Genomic DNA, 12234 nt, shown 5'->3' with positions numbered 1-12234 from the left:
AATTCCGATTAATTATTTCTTTGAAGTAATTTAAGATGTCCATCGCAGAATACTTTACACCTGTGTCTGATGCATCGGTTACATTTAACGGTGCTCATATTCAGTTGGACTCTGGATCTGGATCTGGATCAATTGATCAGACAGATAGCAAGCAAAATATCATTCCAAATTTAGAACAATTAAATGATCTTACCTTCCAAGCCAATGGTGGTGAAATGGTATTAGTACTAGGGAAGCCAACTTCTTCTCTTTTCAAATCATTATTTAGTGCCAAGAAATCTTTAAATTATTCACCTTCTGGGTCTATTCAATTCAAAGCAAATGAATATAAGAGTTACGCTTCAAATTGTCCTCATCAAATCATTTATAATAACGAACAAGATATTCATTTCCCATTCTTAACTGTTCAACAGACTTTAGATTTTGCTTTAAGTTGTAAATTTAATGTTCCTGTCGAAGAACGTGTGAAAATTAGAAACGAACTGTTAAAGGAATTTGGGTTATCTCATGTTCTAGATACAGTTGTCGGTAACGATTTCGTTCGTGGTGTTTCTGGTGGTGAACGTAAACGTATTTCCATTATTGAAACTTTTATCGCTAATGGTTCTGTATATCTATGGGATAATTCTACAAAGGGTTTAGATTCTTCAACTGCTTTGGATTTCTTATCCATTCTACAAAAAATGACAAGAGCTACAAATTCTGTTAATTTAGTTAAAATTTCGCAAGCAAGTGATAAGATTGTTAGTAAATTCGATAAAATTCTGATGTTGACTGATTCTTACCAAATCTTTTATGGTACAGTTGACGAATGTTTAACTTATTTCCATGATACATTGGGTATACCTAAGAATCCAAATGATTGTATCATTGAATATCTTACTTCAATTTTGAACTTGCAATTCCATGAAAATAAATCTGTTGACTCAGGTGCTCAAAGATTAAACACTATCAGTCGTTCCCTTTCAAACATTTCTGTCGATAGTGACTTGAAAGATAAAATGATTTCTACAGAGGTCAAAGATTTGAATTTAGATGTAGATAATATTAGAACAGAAACTGACTTATATCATTTATGGATAAAATCACCATATTATCGCCATTGGAAAAATCAAGTTTCGCAAAATCCTCAAAATTCAGATTTAAACAGTGACGATATTACCCAAAGATTTAACATTTCATTAACTAAACAAATCATGTTCTTAATAGAAAGAGCTTTCCAAAGAAGTTTGGGTGATAAGATATATTTAATTGCTCAAACTATTTCTGTTATCATTCAGTCTTTAGTCATTGGGTCCCTTTTCTACGATACTCCATTAAATACAATTGGTTCATATTCAAGAGGTTCTTTAACCTTCTTTTCCATTCTTTTCTTCACGTTCTTATCGTTAGCTGAAATGCCGGCTGGGTTCCAAAGACAACCTGTCGTTAGTAAACAAGCAAAACTGCATTTCTACTATTTTTGGGTTGAAACATTAGCTACGACTGTATTTGAGTATTTGTTCAAATTGATCTTAGTCTTCATTTTCAGTATCTTATTATATTTCTTAGCTCATTTACAATATAATGCTGCTAGATTTTTTATTTTCCTACTATTTTTGGCCCTTTACAATTTCGCAATGGTCTCATTATTCTCATTAACCACTATGTTAGCTCCTACTTTATCAATTGCAAATTTGTTTGCCGGTATTTTATTATTAGCTATCGCAATGTATGCTTCCTACGTTATTTATTTACATGATATGCATCCATGGTTTGTCTGGATCGCCTATTTAAATCCAGCTAGATACGCAATGGAATCCATTCTTGCTAATGAATTATACAATTTAAAATTAGATTGTGCTGATTCAATTGTACCAAGAGGTCCCGCATATTCTTCAATTGATGTTTCAAAAAGAGCATGTGCATGGAGAGGTGCTACTTTAGGTAATGATTATGTTAGAGGTAGAGATTACTTGGCTCAAGGTTTAGATTATAGTTATAGCCATGTTTGGAGAAATTTTGGTATCATCATTGCTTTCTTAGTTTTCTTCCTATTCTGTTCTTTGGTTGCGTCACAATATATTAAACCAAAGTTTAACAAGGAAAATACTGAAGTTTGGAGCAACATTATTTATCGTTATTTACCATTTTCAAGGGTTAGTAAGACAAATGCTCGTTCTCCTACTTCTAACCATGGTTCATCTATTGAAATGAAGAAAGTCGTTTCTCTTGCTACATCGATAGATTCATCGACTGACACGATTGTTCAAAATTCTGAATCTAACGAGAATGGCGAGGTTGTCATGGAAGCTGTTCAATCTCAAAAACATATTATTTCATGGAGGAATATAAATTACACTGTTAATGGCGACAAGCAATTGATCAATAACGTTTCTGGTTATATTAGTTCTGGTTTAACTGCCTTAATGGGTGAATCAGGTGCCGGTAAGACTACTTTATTAAACGTTTTATCCCAAAGAGTCGAGTCTGGAGTTGTTACAGGTGAATTATTAATTGATGGTAAACCATTAACAAATGAAGATGCTTTTAAGAGAAGTATTGGATTCGTCCAACAACAAGATTTACATTTGGATTTATTAACGGTCAAAGAATCATTAGAAATTTCATGTGTTTTAAGAGGTGATGGTGACACAGCTTACTTAGCAACTATATCAGATTTATTGAAATTACCACCAAATTCCTTGGTAGCCGATTTATCTCCAACTGAAAAGAAATTATTATCTATTGGTGTCGAATTAGTCACAAAACCATCATTATTATTGTTTTTAGATGAACCTACTTCTGGTCTGGATTCTGAGGCTGCTTTAACAATTGTCAAGTTCTTAAAGAAACTTTCTCAACAAGGTCAAGCTATTTTCTGTACCATCCATCAACCAAGTAAGAGTGTTATTAGTTATTTCGACAACGTCTTCTTGTTAAAGCGTGGTGGTGAAAGTGTTTTCTTTGGTCCAACTACTGAAGCTTGTAATTATTTTACTTCAAGAGATGACACTTTAACATTTGATCCAGAATATGATAATCCAGCTGATTTCATTATTGATGTTGTTGGTAACAATGAAAATAAAAATCCAGATGAACATGGTGACTTGAAGAGGACAACTAATTGGGCAGAACTTTGGGAAAATTCAGATGAAAAACGAGGTATCGAAAATAGACTCCAAGTTCTAGAACAAGATGCCTTAGCTGAAAATATTGATTATACTACCTCTGTTTGGGCTCAGCCAAGCTATTGGTACCAATTGATGACTATTGTTAAGAGACAATATATTTGTACTAAAAGAGATAAAACTTACGTTGCAGCTAAATTCTTATTGAACGGTGGTGCCGGTTTATTTATTGGGTTTTCTTTCTGGGATATTAAGAAGAGTTTAGGTGGTTTACAAGATTGTATCTTCTTTTGTTTCATGGCTCTTTGTGTTTCTTCTCCGTTGATTAATCAAGTTCAAGACAAAGCTTTGAAGTCTAAAGAGGTTTTTGTTGCTAGAGAGGCAAGATCCAACACATATCATTGGTCTATTCTTTTGTTGGCTCAAACTATCATCGAACTACCTTTAGCCATTACAAGTTCTACTGTGTTCTTTTTCTGTGCTTATTTCTGTTGTAAATTCGATAATTCACCTCATATTGCTGGTGTCTTCTATTTGAATTACATTGTCTTTTCTGCATATTATTCTAGTTTTGGTTTATGGTTAATCTATACTGCGCCAAATTTGCAAACTGCTGCTGTTTTCGTTGCTTTCTTCTATAGTTTTACAGCTTCTTTTTGTGGTGTCATGCAACCCTATGGTATGTTCCCAGGCTTTTGGAAGTTCATGTACAGAGTATCACCTTACACTTACTTCATTGATACTTTTGTTAGTTTAGTTTTACATGATAGAGAAGTCGTCTGTGAAAATATGGAATTAATTCCTGGTCAACCACCATCCGGTCAAAATTGTGGTCAATTCATGGCTCCTTATATGGCTGAATATGGTGGATACTTAAAAAATCCAAACACATTTACTGTTTGCGGTTTTTGTACATATACTGTTGGTGATGATTTCCTAGCGGTAGAAAACATGAGTTATGACAATAGGTGGAGAAATTTCGGTATCGAATGTGCCTTTGTAGCATTTAATATCATTGCTATGTTTATTGGTTACTATATGACTTACGTTAGCAAAGTTTGGCCAAAAGTCTTCAAAGTTGTTCGTATGATTGTACCAAACGGTAAAAGGCTAAAGAAGGTTTCAAATGATTCTAAATAAGAAAAAACTATTTTTTTCCTCTGATTTTTGTACAGTGTTTTTTATATCACTTATCAACTAAAATATTTTATTTATAGACTTATATATCATACCCATTTTAACCAATTATAATTACTTAAACAATTTCAGTTATTGCTTTTACAAGTCTTTTTGCAAAGATGCTAGGTTATCTTGGCTTTTTGTGGTACGAAAGGATGGCGGTATAAGAATAAAATATCAGCATACTCAACTTTTTTTCTAAAGGTATAAGAGTCACTGTATTATATACAGATTATTGTAGGATGCAATTTTGTTATTGAAATGAAGAAGTGAATATATATAAAATATTGAAAGTTATTGGACCATCATAGAAATTGGGTTTAATCTAATCTATTTTGGTAAAACGAAATTCTATCAGCCCACTTCTTATTGATCATGACCCTTTTCTTCTTAAGCATAATAAGATCATTTTTTGAACACCAACCGCACTTCAAGAATTTATTTTCCAAAAATGCCAATCTTTCATCTTCTAAGCGTTGCTGATTAATTAAAACACTAATATATTCTTTCAAAGTCATTGATTTCAAACCGTCAGTTTCAGCTTTCTCTTTATTTTGTTTATATAAGTCATCACATTCAACATTGGATTGATAAATTTCATGAGATGCGACACGACCTTCAGTCAAAGTAATAACGGGGATGGTATCCGTTATTTTGTCGACGTCAACCAATATTTCGTTCTTATTAATATTATTACTAGGCAATGATTTTTTGATAGATTCGTCGTATGAAGATCGAAGTCTTGCTCTATAATGAGATGAAGTGGAATCTGCGTTCGTATTTGATCTCGTGACTGAACTATGATTTTGAAAATAATCACCCCTTAGATTAATATTTTCTCCTGTTTGATCTAGTGGTGATAGCGGCGACGACAAAGTTGAATTTGGCGATTGTTTGTGACTACCATATTGGTGAGGATGATTATTATTATTATTATTATTATTATTATTGTTGTTTGATAGTGACACGACTCGTTTAACTGAGGTGCCACTAGAACTTATCATTCGTGAGAGGCTTCTCTTCACTTTGGAACCTAAGGAGGACGTTCTTGATAATGTAGCAGCATCAATCGTATAATCGTAATCATTGAAATCATTCGGTTCCTGTGGAATGACCCCATTTTTGCGCAAGTTCTGGTATTTGTTTTTTTTCGGCTGATTGCCTGATAAACTGCCTGCTCTTTGTCTGGTAATTTCGTATTGTGGAGCAGGAGGTGCATATAATGAAGTCATGGGAGTAGTAGCATTACTATTATTCAAGTTTTTCATTGATTTCCTTCTTAATATTGCGCTAGAGGCTCTTCTTAACAATGGTAATTTAGTGGTATTGTTGCTGTTATTTGTGGTTGTCGGAGAGATAAGCGATGCAACAGATGATGTGCGTTGATCACGAGGAAGCATGTCATTAAGTCCATTGCTCATGTTTAAGAACGTGCTTTCTTGATCAATTCTTGGTGGTTCTAAAGCCATCCTTTTCATATCGTTTAAGGACAATGGTGTTGTAACAGGCTTCAATACCTCATTGATTCGTTGCTGATCAGCGGATCTTCTATTCGAATTTAATGACGGGGGTTTGTACAATAATTCATCGGAGTTAGATATCAATAAGGAGTTTTGAATATGTTTCAATTGTTGTTCTGTGTCAGTAATCAAGTCTGCGGCAGGCTCATTTTCTGACATGTTGATGGAGATCGACCTTCTTAAAACAGAAGGTGTTGGTGATATTAGTTTGGTGATCTTAACAGAATCCTGATTTCTATGACCAGGTATGAAATTCTGTCCTCCAATTGCTGTGGTTGCTGCTGTCGTTAATTGTTGTTCTTGACTAATGAAAGTGTTTGAAAATTTCCTACTGATTGATAAACTTGGACTATTTTGATTATTAACACTTACATCTGTCCTCGAGTTTGATCTATTTCTAGTCATGATACTTGCTGTCTCAGTTGGGATTTCTAAAGCTTTAGCTAAATCGAATGAAGTGTTTGTGTTACTATCATTACCGATAATTTGGCTCATATGTAATTCTGTAGTATCAGTGTCATGTTTATTAATATCTTCAAAATGATCTAACTGACCTCCTGAAGCGTGCGCTTGTTCCATATTGACATTGGCTCGTTTTTTGTTGATATCCATATCTATGAAATCCTGTATAGTATCAACAATAACGTTTTCATTTTCTCCAAGTGGTGTTGTACTCAGCGAGTCTTCTATAATGTTCAAACCATCTATATTTGGCAATGGCGGTAAAAGTGTTAATTCTTCTGTACTTTCATTTTTATCTTGTATTATATTAGTTGAATTGATGATGATGTTCCTGTTATCATGAGTATTATCTAAATCATTTAGTGAATTTAAGGATGTGGTTCTATGACTAATAATATCAGCGGGTTCATTGAGGTGTTGTTCATTTGTCTCTTTTGGTTCTCGTCCTTCATTATGGCGTATTATATCCAACGCATTACCGTTGGTCATTTCGTTTATATTCATATGCATGATCGCTTCGGTTGTATCCTCCGGTGCTATGTGGAGCATATGATTTGACTCTCCATCTAAAGTGTCGTTAAGATGTAATGGGACACGTTCCATTTCATCATCATCAACGTCAGTATCTTCTTCTTCTTTGATATCATGTAAAGTGGTGACTGCAGTTGCAGAGGAACTTGGTGTATTACTGGATGGGACGTTTGAAAGATGCATCATTTGGCTACTACCATTCGTATTCATAGTTGTATTAGTGATAGTGCTGTTGCCTCTGTAATCAATAATTATATCCTGTAATGTTGGACTCTCCATTGTCGACGATCTGTTCGATTTCTTCTATATTATGAGTATTTATTGTTTCATACAATATGTAATTGATTATATTCGAGCTTAGTGGTGAAGGGAGTATATTAAGCGATTTCCTTTGTAAACTAAAAATCTGGAGAAGTGCTTTTCAAAAATCGAGATAGTTTTAAATCTTGGATGCTATGAATTGGTTTTGAGATTTACTGTTGTACAAAGTACATAACAGATGAGGTGTTTTTCTTTCTTTCTTTCTTTCTTTCTTGGTAGGTAGGCGTACTTCCGATAAATAAAGTAGCTGGTGTATGTTGTTAGCTTTCAGTATTGTTACTTTTTTGTTTTAATCGAACGGTGTTTTTTTCTTTGTACTTTGCAGTTGGATATATTCGTTTTGAAACAGATGGAATATAGAAAATATTTCAATATTGAAACGGCTTACTTAAGGTCTTAGCTTGAAATGGTAATTTTTTTGGAAAACTTTCTCGAGAAAAGAACTGTCGCTGCCAAGAGTTTGCGTCGTCAAGGAACGGTACAAAATGTCAGTGCTGCTTCTTCTCACTAACACCATTCCACCCATACATTTAAAGCCCTAACACCGTATAATGTAGGGTAAGGAATCTCTTTATTTGTTTGGGTTTTCTTAAAACCCTACACAGCACGTGATCGTGACAAACAGCGTTATCCGTATGAAATCTGCATTTCCATTCCAAATATTCTAATGGAGACAACACCAGCGTCACACAAGAGAGAAAAACTGGTGTATGGACACACACGACTTCCTGAAGTAATATTCTAATAACATGAAAATAAACTTTACTTCATTTTTTCTTTCCCTCATTTTTTCATCATAATCCTTTTCACTGCTTAAATATATCCTCTTAAATATGTAACGTGACTAATTAACCGTTTCTCCGGACATATTCAAACACTGTAGGAAAATTTGTGTAAACCTCCTTTAGATATTCTTTTAGTGAGGTATCTTTATAGTGGCTTTCTTTGTAAATGTTTTATCTCTACCTTAGTATTTGAGCGATAAGTTTGAAGTCTTATTCAACGATATGTATAAGGCCTGAATAAAGTGCTCAAATTCCCAAACAATGACCGGTACATAAAATCTTAAATTAGTTCAAGAATAAGGGCTGAGTGCATACGTAAGTATAAAAACTATCACACCTTGTAAAAAAAAGCTGTTTTTTTGTTATTAATTTTAAAAGTTATTAAAGAAGAATTTAAAAAGTTATATATATCATAAGGAAAGATCATATTGTAATTCGGAAGTAAAAGTAAAATGAAAATCAAAAAGAATAACTTCACTCAATAAGATGAAGATTATCAAGTTGAAACTTCAATGGATTCTGTAGCGTAGAATGAATAAAGAGTAACTCGTATATCATCATTTTGTTTAGTATATCATAAAATTATCATTTAGTGGTTATCATCATCTTTTATTTGGTCATACATATATCATTAATTATAAGATAAGAGAAAGTTTAAAAATATAAAACTTCTTATAACAACAAAGCAGCAGCAGCTAAAGCACCGGCACCCATACCGACAACAGCCTTGGCAGCACCGTTTTCAGTTTGTTGAGAAACAGTAGCTTGGATTTGACCGTCATCAATTTGAGAGATAGCTTGAGCAGAAGAGGAAGCCTTAGCAGAAGTAGAAGCCTTAGCAGAGGTGGTGACAGTAGTCTTGGAGGAAGCAGCGGCAGAAGAGGAAGCCTTAGCAGAGGAGGAAGCAGCGGCGGAAGAGGAAGCCTTAGCAGAAGAAGAAGCAGCGGCAGAAGAAGAAGCCTTAGCAGAGGAGGAGGCAGCAGCAGAAGTGGTGGTTTCAGCAGCCTTGGAAGAGGTGGTGGCAGCAGCAGAAGTGGTGGTTTCAGCAGCCTTGGAAGAGGTGGTGGCAGCGTCCTTACCCAAGATAGAGTTTAATGGACCTTCCAATCTAGAAGAGTACCATGGCAACTTAGTGATCATAGATTCGACACCAGCAAAGTCAACTTCAGAGTATAAAGTAGTGTAAGACTTGTCAGTGGCAGAAGCTAAAGCCATACCAATGTCCAAAACACCAGCTGGCATGTCAGCTAAACTGATACCGGAACCTGGAGTGGTAGCCAAGGTCATGTAGTCGTTTAAGTTGGAACCGACATCGTTCAATAACAAGTTCAATTCAGCAACTTGAGTTTCGGTTTGAGCAGAGGCAACGGCAGCGGCAGCTAATAAAAGGGCAATCTTGGAGTACATTTTTAGTATGGATAAGCGAGTGTAAAGTTTTTGAATGTTTGGGTTTGGGTTCATTGAAAGACCATCAAAAAAAAATACTAAGGGAAGAAGGAATCTTGAAAAAGAAAATCAAAGGGATGCATCCTTTTATATGTTTTTTCCTTCCTTAGTTCTTCAATGATCGAAGTTCAATTAAAATTTTGACTTGATATTCGAATAAAGTTTAACGAAGCTGAAGATGCCTTCTAAAAAAAAAAGACATTTCTGTACTTTGTTTACCCTTCCGCTCTTGGCATTAAAAGTCCATTTTGGGGTAATGGAATCTTGGAAAGGAAGTTCTAGAACCGGGGAAACAAGTTCTTTACTGGGCATTTTCAAATCTGGAGTTTGTAATTTGTGCAAGGTTTCTTTTGGAAATCATTAAAACATTCACATATTGTATTTTCTTCGTTCAGCTTTTCGTTCCTTTTTTGTTTACACTTCGCCTTCTTTTTTCACAGGTGCATTTTTTCACCGCGTTACCGATCACGGACCACTAAGAAAACACCCTAGGAAATATTGAAAACTGTGACATCCGTGCCTACCAATATTGATCGTAAAAGACGCCAGTTTTTTCGCGTTCTTTACCATTGTTTGAATTTTTCCTTTTTCTGATTACGGAACATTTATTATGTACGGCGACTTTCCGTTACCTCTTATTGTTTCCTCTTCGAGAATGAAGGAAAATCTCCCTTCAAATTCTTGATTTCGATTTCCTTTTTGGGTTGGAAGCTTCTCTCCAACCTCGACGCCGTCGCCGCTTGGGAGTGTCACAAAATATGTCATGATTAAATTAGAGTTTGAATTAGTGACACTGTAGAGATAGTATTACAATTTACTCTTTCCATCCACTATCTTAGGTTGAAAAAGAAACAACATATATCGAAATGTCAAACTAATTATTCCACTTTCTTGATACAACTTTACCCAGAAAAAGAAATGTTAGTTTACTTTTCATGTCTTTGATGTTTATTTCGCGTAATCAATCCCAACTGAAAAAATATATATCTTCAAGTTCAAAAATAAATAAAAAATAAAAAGTCTTAATTAGGATCTATATAATTAGTTTTCAAGAGCAGGTTTCTCTACGATACACAATTATGTGCCCTTTTAATTATTAAGCAATTGGGTGTGTAGATTTATCTTCAATACGCTCTTCGTAAGTTGTCTGTTTTCCCATATCCATTGATATATTTAAGCAACTTAACTAAGGAAAACTTTCTTCCATAAGGACAATCCATCATCTTGAGGTTGATGTTACTGCTTGTATAACAATGAAGAGTTTCTTCTGTCAGATATTCATATCTACCATATATAACCCTCAATAACATGTTCTAATACAAACATGACGTAATTGATTACTAAAGAAAGGTGTTCCTTCCTTTTATCACGGGGTTTTCAAGACTTGAAAACATTTAATGGTTTGAAAGTTATTGTACGTCCTATAGGCAAATCTTTCTCTTGAAATATCATTATAAAAGTCCAAACTCGTGATTTTCTTAGCTATATTCTTCCCTTTAAAGTTAATATTAAATTTTTGTGCACTGTTTAAAGGGAAAACCAATAGTAACCATTCTAAACTGTCTCTACTGGTTACTATCGACCGGTAGGTAAATATTTGTGAAATTTAAAGAAGAATAGTATCCTTAAACCCTATCTCTGAATGGCTAGTGGTTCTACATTTTTTCGTTCATAGAAAGCAAACCAAATTAGGCTCAAACTTCTCAGCTTCAATCACTTAATTAATTAGAAATTTTTTAAGAGTATTCCCAGTCCTTTTTCACATTGAGCTACGATATAAAACTGGGCTGCTAGTTTGCTAGATAATTCTTTAATTTCGATTAGCTGTGGCATCACTAGGGAAGTCTATATCTGTTCGCTTGTAAATTATATATATATATGTATATATTCTTGATAAAACACTAAGACACAAAATTTTATTATCATACCAGATAAACCCTATTACACTCTCCTGCTCCCCCTATTTTAGCTAGTGCTCACATTGTAATAAAGTACTGAACTACCGAAAATATTTATATAACTTCGCACCATAAATTGACGATAACTGTATTATTATTTTATAGATTCGATTAGCTTAGCTCTGCCTCCGCTTCGAAGTACGATTCTACCTACTAGTACTTAAGACGCTATTGTTTGAAAATTGGAAGATATTTTATGGCTCCATTATGGGGTGAGACCCCTGAGTATCATTAGTCATTTTAAACATAATCAAGTTATATTTTTGTATTACACGTACTGAAAGCAAATATAAATCTTACTATTCTTCGTAGACTTTACTAGCATATTATCTACGATTGAGTGTCATTGAACGACTTAATGACAGCTGTGAAGGCCCCTAACAATTTCCCAATCTTTGCCCTAATCGTTTATCATTCGATTAACCCCACTTCTCTTTGTCTACGTATGGCTATTGTGTTATTGTGGGTGTGTCTGTCCTCGAGAAACAATCAGCACGTGCCGCCTGCGCGAGGTACGGCGGAACGATTCGCAAGATATCTGCGAAGAAATCTCCGTAAAGCCACCCAGTTCAGGTACGAAGGGTCCTTCTACTCTTGAGACATTCGGACCAACGACTACTCATAGCCATGGAAGGACAAGACAAACACAGGTAACTGTCTCTCACGTATAGTTGGTTTTTCAACAACTAACCCAGTAGGGACAGATTAATGTACCTAGTGAATACCTAAGCACAAAAGTACGAAGCAATCGAAGTTTGAAGTGATATGCATGAAGCATTACTCAGATTATACGATACTAAGCCATTCATGTGATTTGTATAATCATTACAAAGGTGTATACGTACAATTTCATTCATATTATATATATATATATATATATATAATAAACTAAACNTTCTTTATTCAGTACAAGTGGTCTTTT

At 34.4% G+C, this 12234-nt stretch overlaps 3 protein-coding genes across 3 annotated transcripts; 1 reads left to right on the top strand and 2 right to left on the bottom strand.

Annotated features, from left to right (window-relative positions):
• Nucleotides 1-35: 35 nt before the first annotated feature.
• AUS1 (ATP-binding cassette sterol transporter AUS1) lies at nucleotides 36-4250 on the top strand (the record flags this gene model as incomplete). Its single annotated transcript, XM_003668185.1, has 1 exon — nucleotides 36-4250. One exon carries the CDS (start codon nucleotides 36-38, stop codon nucleotides 4248-4250), a length of 4215 nt encoding a protein of 1404 aa, XP_003668233.1.
• Nucleotides 4251-4609: 359 nt separating this feature from the next.
• NDAI0A08360 (uncharacterized protein) lies at nucleotides 4610-7081 on the bottom strand (the record flags this gene model as incomplete). Its single annotated transcript, XM_003668184.1, has 1 exon — nucleotides 4610-7081. The coding sequence occupies one exon, from the start codon at nucleotides 7079-7081 to the stop codon at nucleotides 4610-4612; it is 2472 nt and encodes an 823-aa protein (XP_003668232.1).
• Nucleotides 7082-8580: 1499 nt separating this feature from the next.
• NDAI0A08350 (GPI-anchored mannoprotein) lies at nucleotides 8581-9369 on the bottom strand (the record flags this gene model as incomplete). The annotated part of the gene is made up of 1 exon (XM_003668183.1): nucleotides 8581-9369. The coding sequence occupies one exon, from the start codon at nucleotides 9367-9369 to the stop codon at nucleotides 8581-8583; it is 789 nt and encodes a 262-aa protein (XP_003668231.1).
• Between the last annotated feature and the right edge of the window lie 2865 nt (nucleotides 9370-12234).

The sequence above is a fragment of the Naumovozyma dairenensis genome, chromosome 1 (assembly GCF_000227115.2).
Source record: "Naumovozyma dairenensis CBS 421 chromosome 1, complete genome".
Taxonomy (NCBI): domain Eukaryota; kingdom Fungi; phylum Ascomycota; class Saccharomycetes; order Saccharomycetales; family Saccharomycetaceae; genus Naumovozyma; species Naumovozyma dairenensis.
This window is presented reverse-complemented; position numbering and strand designations above follow the sequence as displayed.